General features: G+C 36.2%; 1 protein-coding gene across 2 annotated transcripts in view; it reads right to left on the bottom strand.

Annotated features, from left to right (window-relative positions):
• Positions 1-13,778, bottom strand: part of fstl1b (follistatin-like 1b) — a 47,147-nt gene that overhangs the window by 16,707 nt on the left and 16,662 nt on the right. For both annotated transcript variants that reach the window (XM_084122603.1, XM_084122604.1), the window contains 2 exons: positions 2,648-2,749; positions 1,201-1,330 (listed from right to left, as the gene is read on the bottom strand). In XM_084122603.1, coding sequence (XP_083978729.1) covers positions 1,201-1,330; positions 2,648-2,749 — 232 coding nt within the window. The remainder of the gene's footprint in view (positions 1-1,200; positions 1,331-2,647; positions 2,750-13,778) is intronic.

Here is a 13,778-nt window from a genome sequence, read left to right as displayed (position 1 = left end):
ACACGCTGGGTAACACGAGAATGAACCTCATTGGTTCTCACACATCAAGTGAACACGCTAGAGTTTCCGTTTACCACAACTGATGTGTGAGTTGATGAATGTTTATGTAAATAAAAGCCTAAATTCAATCTGTTCATCGTATAAAGCGAAATTTTTTACTAAACCACTCAATTCATGGATTAGTTTTACAATCTCTTTACTCTTTTGTTCCGAAGATGAACGAAAGTCTTACGGGTTTAGAACAACATGAGGGTGAGTTAAATTTTTGGTCAACCTCACTTCAAGACCAAGAATGAGAATTTCATAGGGCTCTGTGTATGATGTATATCCATAATTACAGATTAATTATAACATAGTGAGTTCCATAGTGCAAAGCTGATGCTTAGGTTCCCAGCATACTGCTATGAAAAAATTATGTAGCTGCATTTTTGCACTGTTTGCTAGTTTATTTCGCTGATGTTGTTGTCGTTGTAACAATTATGTTCAGTTCTGGTTTAATTTTCACTCTGTTTGATGTGTTCCTGATTACCTAATTTCCTAGTTAGTTTCCTCATTTATTAATTAGCTCTACACCTGTTCTGTATTTTTATCCTCAGTTCTGTTTGATCAGTTTTCCGTGTCTTCTTTAGTTGGTTGTGTTCGCTCCCTATGATCATTCCTGTGTATTTTCTTGTGGATATTCTGAATAAAATACAAATATAAATACAAAATACAAATTTTCATTGTGCGATTACTAAAAGCAACCAAGCGTGACAGGTGTCACTTTTATTTACTTAAAAAAAACAAAAAACTACTAAGGGCCAGATTTACTAAACAGGGAAAATCAGCATTAGAGCGCAATTCCAAAAAAGTGCCAATGCGTTTTTAACGCCAAAAGAGGGTTTGCGCTGGAGCAAGCTGTTAATAGATCTGGCCCTTAGTGTTGATATCTGTGATTGCATGTTTCACAAATTGTACTAAAACTCTCCTAAAGATGATAACTACATTGGGGCTTAATTGTTTATTAAAGATCATATTGCATCTTTATTATAATGTCTAATTTGATAGTAAAATCTTAGTTTAGAATTGACTGTTAAATCCTTGCAAAATCACAGGGAATGTCATTTCCGGTCAATATCACCCTTCACTTCATTCCTAATCATCAGCCTATATGCCTGTAGTTCATTCCTATTCTCCTGCATGTTGGTCTCCTCCACACACCTTTGCAGTGTCCGTCATGGGCCACTTGGATCATGAGTCCAGTAAGACAGGCGTCACGGTGCAGTTCGCAGTGGTTACGGTACGTTTTTCCATTACTGCCACACACTGAGCGCTTATGAGGTTTGCATTGCTGCAGAAGAAAACAACATACTGTTAAAAAACACAACAATTTAAACTTTCACGACTGCCTATGTCTCAAGCAAGAAAAACAAATTAAATAAGCAAAGGCACTATAGGGTCAATGTCTTTTGAGATATCTTCAATATTTTTGCTGCATAATCTAAGTAGACACATAACATGGTATGTAGCCTACATTATGCATGACCCCAGTCCAACACACACTGCTGTTATTGTATAAAAGTGTTTGAGGATTTTTTCAGGATATTGTTCTGAACAATTTTGACTTAAAGTCTAACAATAATCCTAACAATAAAGTGCCAGAAACCCAGACCAATATAGTATCTGTCACTGGTGGAAAAACTTCAGGGAAGTGTAAAGTTTCTAATGAAGAGGTTTCATCCCTTATGAAAAAAAGGGTGCTTGTATTATATTGAATGTGTACTTCAAATCTTTATAAACTGTACTTGCAGATAACGTAATATGAATTAAATAAATTTAAAGAGAGTACACTTTTATGACTGTTTCTTAACACACTTTTAAAAAAGCACACTTTGTGATAATGTAAAGTTAAAAAATGCATTTTAAATCATCATGTTTTAATAATCTTTTGTTGTGCTTTAAAAAAGTACACTTATTTTGATGTGTCTGACTAACATACTAAAGCACATGTAAAGTTCTTGATTATAATTTTAACTGTAGTGTGCTATTCACTATTACACTTAAAGTTAATATATTTTAAATGCACCAAATTTAAAGAATATTTTAATTTGCCATAAATGCTTGTCAATATATTTGGCAAGCATTTAAAATGTATACTTTAATCATATTTACCATTCAAATAGATTATGAAGTAATTATGAAATTATATATAAAGATGTTCCGAAGTCCTACTTAGCAGGGTCAAAAAAGCACTCTAAAATTCTGTTTTAAATCATTTCATTATGATTGCATTTAATCTAAATTTCTAAATTTAACTATAATACACTTTTCATTTAACCGCAATTATTAACAATAATCATTACATTCAGTTCACAATTAAGTATGCCTATATTCATTTGAAGTATATTATTTATTTATTTTTTAAAGTATGCAAACTTTTACTTTTTTCTTTTTCTTTTTCTTTTCTTTTTTTGGAACCTGGAAAAGTCACAGAACTTACTAAAAAGTCATACAAACTTTTCTAATTTTACTCGGATATGAATATTTCATCAGCTAGAAATTCTGCAATCTCTATAAAATGTTTAAAAATCCTCATCCAAAGAAATGTAAAGGTCAAGGAAATTCATTGGTCAAATCCCTGCATATTTCCTATAGAAGATTTTCTTACCTCGATGCACAGACAGCTGGGGTCTCCTTTCTCGTTCACGGCACACTCTCTTCCAGCGCCACAGAACACATTCGCACACACCTTCGATTTGCTCTGAGCCTCCTGCCGACAAACACACAGAAATAAACAACATTAATAAAACAGACACACAGCTGCAAAACTCTGAATAGGTCCTGCCCTTACAAAAAATAACTTCATTCAAGTGTGCTATCAGCATACTTCTTTTAAACTAAAAATAAGAAAGTATGCTTTGAGTCGATGTTTTATGTATTTCTCAGAAATATACTTTAAGTCCTTCTCAGAAACATACTTAAAATTGCACAAGAAAGTAGGCCTACAGTATATTTGCCCTATACATGTACTCAATATTTTGATCAAGATATACTTTAAAGTATAATTAAGTATTCAAAGTATACTTGGCTGTAATTGTGTTTCCTCTTTGGATTGAACAGCCTTTTAAATACTTTTTTCACATACAGTTTTACATACTGTCTTATAAACTTACACTGTTTGAAAATATTGATTTTTAAAGAAAACAGAGATGTTCCTTATTCTGAGTATCTGAATTTTTGAGTTGCCCTCTGGTAGTGTAGGAATTTACTTCAAATCTACTAAAAGTACAGTTCAAGTATAAAAATTAATACATAAATAGTAGTATATTTAGTGCAAAATAATATATAAATAGTAAACTATAAGTATGGTTAAGTTTGCTTAAAGAAAGTATACTTGTAGTATAAAACTACTAAACTAGTAGTTTACTGAGAGTACACTACAAAGTGTACTTTCATAAAAAATAATAATAAAAAATGTTACAATGATTTGACTAGTAAACTATAAGTATACCAATAAGTTCACTTGTAGTATAGTTGCAGTACAAGTGAAAAACGTAGTTCTAAACTAGTTGTGTACTCAAAGTTTACTATACTGTTACACTTAATGTACACTTAAACGTATACTTATATATACACTAAAAAGTGGGCCAATTTAGTCCCAAGTAGTATTGAAACAGTACACTTACAAGTATACTTCTAGTACATTGATATTAGTATACTTACTACATAGCGTATACTTAAAACATATACTTGAACTTTACTTTAGTATACTTAAAATGAACTTAAAGTATACTTGTTTTTTTGTAAGGGTGGGCAGAAACAAAGTAAGTTTGTGCACATATACAGACTCTCACCACCAGAGGGCGGCTAAAAAGGCATCTGCTGCAAAAGCACGATTTTTAAATGTCGGATTCTGGAATTATTCAGTTGACATTTAAAACATATATTTAGCATGCATAATTCTCACTTCTCACAAAAGACTGTTTGTGAAGGATGTTTTGTGGTTTGACATCTCTATTCGAATAGCTCATGAAACCAGGGCAGGCTAAAAAACTCTCGAAACAGAAACTAGCGTGGGCTACAGGAGACAAATTCACTTTTACCACAAGCATAGACAAACATACTTAGACTTGCTCTTTCTCTCTCACACACAGTGTTTCCTCTGGGGACAGAAGATTGATAACTATCTCTAAAAGAGTGGACTCTCTCCACTCTAAACACTCGGGAGAGCCTCCTGCCACCAGTTTCCCTGACAACTAGCGGTTCTCCTTGAAAACTAGGACAACCTCTCTATAATGTGTGTCCCACAAGGTACAGAAGCATTAAAAATATAACAGCGGTCGTGTCCGGTGTAGACATACAGGCTGTTAGTAAGCATGAATAAATCACTCTGTAAAATTGAAATAAAGCTAACTACATTGGTATAGAGACTTATTGATTTATTCATGCTTCAGGCTACTCTTACGTGTATATGCTCCATGTTGACTGTATTAAAGGGATAGTTCACCCAAAAATGAAAATTCTGTCATCATCTACACACCCTCATGTTGTTCCAAACCTGTATGAGTTTATTTTTTCTGCTGAACACAAAAGAAGATATTTTAAAGAATATTGATAATCAAACAGTTGACGGTAGCCATTGATTTGCATAGTATTTTTTTTTTTCCTACGATGGAAGTCAATGGCTACCATCAACTGTTTGATTATCAATATTCTTTAAAACATTTTCTTTCATGTTCAACAGAAGAAACTCATACAGGTTTGGAACAACTTGAGGGTGAATAAATGATGACAGTAAATAAGCATGATATTTAACATGCCAACAGATTAACAGATGGAGGGGATTATTTCTCTTTCAAATAGATGCTGTTCTTTTGAAATTTCTATTAATAAAATAATCCTGAAAAATGTATCAGTTTCCACAAATATATTAAGCAACTTTTTCCAACATTTATAACAATATATTTCTGATCAAGTACATGCATTTAACAAATCTGGCTGACCCCACACTTTTGAATGGTAATATAAGCATTTTAGGGTTCATCATTATCCACAAAACATCATTGAATACAAAGAACTCGAGGTCCATCAAAAGTGATATACTCTCTTCTACCAGCAGATGGAGCAATGATATCAGGTTTGTGGGCCGTTGACACGGAATGTGTTTTTTCGTTTAAAACTATAGACAAAGCACAATGAAATGGTTTCAGCATGTTTCTAAAACGTTCAACTCAACACTCCTAAAAACACATCAATACGCAAGAACACGTCCTCTACTTAACTTTCTCTCTGATTTATGAGTGAGGTCAGTGAATGTGCCTCACGTCTGAAAAATTCAGACCAACTCCCTTTTACTCTTCCTTTTTTTTCTTTGTGTTCCTCTAATATCCCTCGGCTATCCAGACCAGGACCCCAGACTCCACACCACAGCAAAGTCATGTGAACAGAGAGCTAGCCAATCACGTGCTGCCAAGTTGAGCCTGGAGTAACGATTTAGGAGTTTCCTGAAATACCCCTCCTGCTGCTTTCCCAAACCTACAAACCATAATCAAATGCAGCCTGTGTGTGCATGTGTGTGTGTGTGTGTGTGTGTTCAAGAAGGGTGTCGTCACATCTGCAATCTTGCCTGTTCTTTCCTTTCCCATGAACCATGATTGCTGGTTCCACCCTGGACTTACTCTAATATACACACTTACAAGCACACACACACACACACACACACACACACACACGGACAGACCCTTCCCCCCTTCCAGCTCATGCGTGAGTCATACAATGTAAGCAAACTTTCCAGAGTGAGATTTTCTATCCCGAAGCCTGCATTCTTAGAGGAATTTGGTCAGTGCTGCTCCGATTGAGGTCATCAGAGGACATGCCGACACAACGTTGCCGTATTACAAGTTTATGGGATATTCATTTGAGAGAGTTTTGTCCTGACAATAGAGGAAGATGCAATTGTGGACCAGCGGTAACAGAGGTACATTAAAGGAGAGAGAACAAAACCAAGCCTCATGCATAAATGAATCTCTTTCTCTACAGGGAAGCTACACTGACATTTAAACGAATGAACATTGTAAAGTACTTTAGCTAAATCATATAAAAAAGCAGATGTTTCCATGACAACCAGGCAGGATGGCTTGAAGAGAGCTATTCAACTTACTGTAGGAGAGAGTAAATGAGAGATTGGCTATAAGATGCCTGACACTGAACTATGACCTCCAAGATTTCATTGCACACATGATGATGTCAGACTCTTAAACAATCGTGTTGTTATCCATCTTATGATCTCTGTCTCAAAGCTGTTTCCTTTATTGGCGGTATTAAAAGGCACACTATGCAGTTTCCGTTTTTCTCAAACAGCGCCCCCTAGAGTCGCTATGGAGTACTTGTATTTAACGTTACTGTCGTTTTCTTTTCCTTGACTCTTCCGACCGCGCTTTCTTCGCTTTCTTCGTTGACTCTGCCATGATTCACGTCTGAAATGCGTGCTAGTGTCTTTCGTAGAGGCTGCTTCATATGTTGTTGATGTATGTGACGTCGTGCCGTAAAGCAAGTCGTGATTCTCGCGAGATTTGTCGGGGCGCCACCTCTCAAACTTGCATTGCTGGTTTTGCCAGCAGCGTCCCCCCCTGCTTTGCTATCGAGATGATTCGCCCTACTATGAGTTCGTTTACCATCGAAATTATTTTGAAGCTGTTATATTAAGGTACAAATCTTGCATAGTGTGCCTTTAATGTTGTAAAATTATTGTACAAATATAATCATCTGAGCCTAATAAAATTTCTGTCTTGTTTTCCATACAGTAAAAATATCTCAAATAAAGTTACCCAAGAAGAAAAAGTGTGTAAGATAATAAGGGTTTTCAGAGAATTTTACATACACTACATTTTAATACATTTATATATATGTATTTTTTTAAACAAGGATACATTCAAATTAATCAGAAGTAATAGTAAAAACATTTAGAACGTTAAAAAAGATTTCTATTTCAAATAAATGCTTTTCTTTTATACTTTCTATTTATCAAAGAATACTGAAAAAAATTAACGGCTTCCGCATATTAAAGTGCCCCATATGCTATTTTAAAGGTTCCTAATTTTGTTTTGGAAGTCTCCTACAATATAGATTTACATGCATCAAAGGTCAAAAAACATTAAAATGTTCTCATAATATACATTACAGCATCACCTCTTTTCTCTCAGTTTGATAAAAGATTCAGTCCCTCTAAACCCCTCCTTTCCGAGAGCTACTCTGCTCTGATTGGTCAGATGGCCCAGTCTGTTGCTGCTTACAGCACGCGTTGGAAACGAAATGCCCATTTACCATATATCTGAATTTTAATTATATTTTAGTGATACAGTGATACAAACAGTAAAAATGGTGTCATTTTTACAGTATCAATTCAAGCCCAAGTCTTCATCCTTTTGAAATGCATGACAATTGGATTCACAGCGCTGAAAACAGCGTCTTCTCGACATGTCGACAACATAAACCAAACTCTTCCAGGCCTCAGCTACCACTACAGTGTTTGAGGGTCAAAGTAGACGTTGTTCACAGGCAGCCAATGAAGACCATAGGCTGGCGTTATGCAAATATGTTACATTGTTTCGTAGGTATGTAAAAAGAAGTTGTTGACGACTCATTTCAGCAGTTCAGAATCAATTATATTTTTAGACAATAACTTTATTTGTCGGGCTCTTTGAAATTTAAAGCGTTGCAGACCTAAAACATTCATATTCACACATAAAGCTATATTATACACTGCATGAAATGTGATATTCATATTAAAGCATAATAGAGGCACTTTAATCAGCACAACTGTTTTCTGCATTGATAATAGGAATGTTTTGTGAGCAGGTAAAATATGTAAAATCTAAAACAGTTATTTTAAATTGTAATAACATTTCACAATATTAGTTTTTACTGTATTTTTGGTCAAACAAAAGAAAGCAGCCTTGGTGAGACTTTTTTTCAAAAACATATTCAAAAGATTCTTAGCAACCCCAGATCTTTGAATGGTAGTATATCTTGAACTGTTTATTGTTCTTTCCAAATTGGCAAATGGCTACTTCTCATTTTCTTGGAGTCTAAACCTCACTACATTTTATTAGATTTATGCTAATAAATATTTTCTCTTCATGATTGGGCAGAAACAAACTTAATATATCTGAAACAATCTTCCTAATGTTCAAAATTAAATGTAGGAGACAGGAAAACAAAGAATGACAAAAATACCAACTAAAAGTAGTTGCAGTGTGTGTGTGCAGCCTCAAGTGTCAAGAGTTGTGGTTGAAATGGTCACATATCACTAGATCAGTGGGAAAGGAGTCTTTCCCTCCAAGCACATCTGAACAGTGTTGCTGTTGTTTACCCAGAGGGCTGTTCTGGCAGGCCGAGGGGCCGGTGGGATTGCCAAGGAGAGGGATATACAGCGAAGACAGAGAGCAAACATTCCTGGTGCAGAAGAGTCGAGGAATGTGGGGTTTTGTCTGGCTCTGGAATCATGACCACAAAGAAATGTGACCTTCCTTTCAACTGTATCCCATTCGCTATAGCTAACTCATGCATTATTACAGTCCTATATCAAAAAAGAGGTCATAATGCTGTGGTAAGAGCTAAAAATGCTAATCAGTTCACATTAAGTATCCGCAGCTAAATTAAAATAATATGAAATCAATCTCCTCGATACTTTTAATGACAGTAATTACTCTCTCTGCCCTTCTGACTCAATGGTTTTAACATTGGTAGAGACATTTCATCTACTGTAGCCTATATGAGTGTGTATGTGTGTATGCCGGTCCCTTCAAATGCAACACACACAAGCTGCTAAAATAATATTACATCAGCCTGACCACTAGACAGTCTCAACTCAGAGGTTGGTCAGTGGCTGTTAACCAAATGCTTTCAGTGCTATAAGTTAAGTTTGATGTAGTGAAAAAAAAAAAATGTCATGTGGGTTTGTGCCTCAAGCAAGGAAGAGACAACTTGATCAAAGCAACTGCAGTCAGTTCCCATTTAACTGCAGTATATACACAACTGTATGAGGCAGTCGTTGTATTGGTAACTGTACATGCTGCTTTGCATATAGTTGAACTCTGCTCAACTATTCCTCATTGCAAACCGTCTGTGCTGCTAATGTCACCGGAAAACGCAAACTCTCATGAATAACTGTATATGTGAACGTCTATGTGTATATGTGAAATGTGGGCGTCTACATGAGCGGCAGAGAACAGCTGAAATCTGTTGTGAAAGTGTGGAGAAGACAGTCACAAGATAATAGAAAATTGGAACAAGCAGGAAAGAGGGGACAAACAGTATCTTGGGAGGAAAGAGAGCTCCAATTAAATGACAATGCCTGAGAGGAAGAGTCTTTGGCTTCACTCTTCACCCTTATAATGTCCACATATAGAAAATACAATACTTCTAATACGAAAATATTTCATTATATTTGTCCAAATGTAATGGATTTTTTTTTTTTTTTTTGTCCTACACAAGCTGAATCATTTAAACTCTAAATTAATTTTGAATTATAAGTTAGTGGGGTTCCAGAAGTAGAAATCCAACTGAAAAAATTGCAAAGATAATTTTTTTGGAAAGAATGTGAAACCCTTTGAAAACTTCCCAAGCTCTGAGGTTGTGTCTGTATATGCCTCTGTAGAAGCTCAACTCAGTGTGATTTCGACTTCATTTTTAATAGCCAGATGAAGTACTACACTACCCAAATTCTTGAAGCAAATTCCACCAATCAAGAAGTCAATGTTACCATGGAAACAGGAATAATGGCCACAGCGTGAGTTATTGCAGGCTATAGCTGAGCTAGATATACCTACATAACATTAAAGACAACTCAGGTTTCTTTCCACCGTGGAACACAAAAAGAAACAATTCTGAAAATGTTACAGTGACCATAGTCTGTCAAGCTCCAAAAATGACCAAAAACGCCATTTCTGTCAGGACCACTATCACCAAATACGAATGGCCATTAGTATATACTTTGGATTGGCGGTATGGTTCTGTTCTGGGCAATCCCCGCGCATCCATGCAGCCTAGCATGGATAAGAGCAGGGAGAGCAGCGATCATTTTACTATTGAGAAGCACCTAGTAACGCTCCGTTCAGTTCCTATTTATATGAAGCCCCTCCTTCTGAAAAGTGCAATGTGCTCTGATTGGTTGACTGGACCAGTGTGTTGGGATTGGCCAACCGATTCAAGCGTGTTTTGGAAATGTCATACACCTCACCATAACCGTGAGTTGTTCAACAAACAAACACTTTTCTGTGTATACCTTAGGTGGGAATTAGTCAAATGAGGAATATTGTGACATGTACATTCCCAGAAGAAAATGCAAGACTATAATCGAGGCGTTTCAGGGAGTTCAGAAACAGTGCGCACTGATATAGAGAAAAACTCCCTTCGAAGTTTGTGCTTTGTAACTCTGCAGGCAATTTTAGTGCTCAAACAACAACATTAAATACTCAAGAATTTAAAAATTTGCATTGGTTTAGTTGGTTCATAGAATGCTGAAAGATTTAACGGACACATATGAAGAAAATGAACAGGAAAAATGCTTTCATAACCAAGGCAGCTGTCCTTGTCTAGTCCACTGAGATATGTTTGCCACATCTCCGTCATCTGTTCTCATTTGTTCCTGGACCTTGTGTAGGAACAGTACACTGCAACTTAAAACACCTCTCTTTCATAATAGTCAAGATAACGTTACAATGCAACTGAAGATAACAGTCGGCCATTTTCTCGTACAATAAAAGCAGAATCTCACTGAAAGAGTCTCACAAGGTTTCAATCTTTAATTTAATTTATTATTTCCTTTTATTCCTTCTCTACCTGTTTTCTTCTCTTTCTTTATCACACCTTGTGCCTATTGAATTTCATAAATTAGACTTCCAAGAACAGAGCATTGTGCAGTGCTGACTACATGTGTATAGAGGGCAAATGCCAGACTCTCAGCAGAGAATGAAAGAAATCGCAGAATGAATAGGGTGAGAGAATGACAGCAGGAGAAGGAATATTAGTTCCAGGGGAAGAATTAATGGGCGCATGCAGAGAACAGTGATTGATAGATTGAGGGAAGACTGAACTCAGGGCTGCAGGTAGACTGACTTCAGGATGGAAGGAGGAAAATACAGATGTCAGCTTTTTATTTCTCCCTTTGATATTTTCCCCCATCATAGAGTCTGTCCTCCATCCTGAATCTCTATCAACACACACTCACACACATAAAAAGCACATTTAAGGACTCTCTCACTGCAAAAACCGATTTAAAGAGAGTGCAACTATATGGCTTTATAATGAAGATCATCATCACTGCAGAGAGAATCATTACCTCCTCGTCTCTCCACAAAAATGACTAAACATCACACTTCCCTTCACACTGTGCCCACACATGTAGTGTAAAAATCTTTTTCAAAAAACATTTATATAAAAACATTATAAAATATTTTATATTAAAATAGAAAATAGTTATTTACATTTGTGATCATATTCGACACAATTACTGTTTTTATTGTACTTTTGATCAAATAAATGCAGTCTTGCTGAGCAAAAGAGTCAACTTACCATTAGCAGGTTTTTAATGTTGTTCTTTTTCTATTTTACAATGTGAGCCGTAAGTGACATTTAAATTGCATCTAATTCTGGTATGTGTTCAGGGTTATATGATTCTTCCACATTATTGTACTTAATGACATCTGAGTAACTATACCAAGCTGTAACATTATTCAGTTACCAATAAGTGACAGCTAAATAGACAGCTATTGTACCAAATATTGCAGTAATTTTAGCATTTAATATTTCACTTGTAAATCTAACATTATATATTACATTTCAATGTACATATAAACTGTAGCCTGTGGTGCTTTGCTAAATTAACAAAATTGACGTGAGAGCACAAACATTAAGGCAGCACCATGTGTGAGTCATTTCACTCGTGAAAAAATGTACTTGTAAGTTGAATCTTTAATTACTGAAACAGCTGCATACTAATCATACGGCTGCAACAGCAAACATGTCTGATGTTTACAGATGAATTAACTGGAACCAGGAAATATGCTGTCCGGACTGCATTAAAATAGGTGCATTTCAACAGAAGACCTGCATCAGAGAACAAAAACATCCTCATATACATTTAGTCCACAGGCCTCCAATGATGCCACTTATCTAACAGCTTTCACTGTCTTTGCTTTTAAAAGCAAAGTTGTTTGAAACAACACAAAAGGCATGCGGTTGTCGGTTTTCCTTTCAGCACAGCAGTAAGAGACGGGAGAACTGAATACAAACAGAAAGACTGAGGGAGGGAGTGTGTGTTGAAAGATTCACAGGGAGAACAGAACAGTCCGAAAACAAAGAGCTACAGCAGATACAACTGGTAAAACATGATGGCTGTACTGGACAAGAAAGAATGAGAGTGCAGGAAGATGATTACAGTAAATACCGAGAAGAGAATTACAGATAGTACAGATTACAGATAAAGAGTTCTTCATTGGCATTGATGGATCCATGAAGAACCTTTAACATCCATGGAAACTTTCCCTTGCGCAAAGGTTCTTTATAGTGGAAAATAGTTCTTTAGATTATTAAAATGTTCTTCAAACTAAGAAAGAAAATAGTTCTTTTAAGATCTAAAATGTCACCAAAAGATTTCCCAAATGATTCTTCTAATCCCATGTTCAGACTACACGATATCAGCCCAATTTTGGCACAATCCGTTAGGCGTAGGGTGTCGTGATGATTTGTAAGCAACAATGGGCGTCGGGATGCAAGACTCGATCGTTTCATCTTGTATAGTGTGTCATAGTGGACGACAACCAACGTCCTGCGTCCTCACAATGTCCCGACAGAAAGACCAGCATGTTCCTCCATTACAGGTTCCGTCACATCTGTGACGTTGACTAATAGGAGCACAGAAGCTCTTCCGTCCACAGCTTTAAAACATGGCGAAACGAAAGAGAGACGATTGTATTGGTGCTGCTAGGTGGAATTATGCAATGGAGGAAAAGTTTGTGGAGCTATGAATCAATACTCCTGCCTTTACGATGTTTCCTCGCAGGACTATCACAACAGAGTGAAAAAAGATAAATGCTGATGAACGATATAGCAAAAGCACTTTAACCTGGTGAGTACTGGAATTAGCATTAGGCTAGTAGCCTACAACCTTTGTTTTTTACACTCTTGTGAAGTCAGCCGCTAGTTCCGCCTTCTTGATGACATCACGCTCGTCGTTAAAGACGGTTAGCAATGATTGGTCGGGAAGCAATGAGTAGTCTGACATGTTTCTTGTCCATGACAACAATTTGGGAGTCAAAATCACATAATCTGACACAGTGACTATCGTAACAGACAAAAATATTGTGTAGTCTGAACCCAGCATAAGGCATGACTGTGAAAACCCCCTTTTGGAACTAGCTGGCTAGACTTTTAGTCATCATGAAGCAGCAGTTGCATTTTATTTTGTTCTAATGTGCTGGAGAGAGAATATAAAATCAGTGACACCACAACAATAAGCTGTCATGGAAAAAGACTCTGAAATTCAAATAACGGCATTAGCGTCACTTCATGAACGATGTGTTAGAGTTTGTAATCAGAATTTCTGTCAATCCAGAAGTAAAATGAGTCAGAAAACTGAACACAGCTCATGAATATCCATTAAAGGAATATCTAGTTTAGAAACTCCGAATGTCTTTCAAAGATTTGATGCCAGCCACATGGAAAATTCAAGATACTGAACCAAGACAAAAAGGAAACCCAGGAAACCATTTCCAGAGTCTATTGGGTTCAACTCATTG

This window comes from Abramis brama (assembly GCF_963993115.1).
Source record: "Abramis brama genome assembly, chromosome: 8".
In the NCBI taxonomy this organism is placed as follows: domain Eukaryota; kingdom Metazoa; phylum Chordata; class Actinopteri; order Cypriniformes; family Leuciscidae; genus Abramis; species Abramis brama.
Note: the sequence above shows the minus strand (reverse complement) of the source record. Positions and strands in the feature narration are given on the sequence as shown.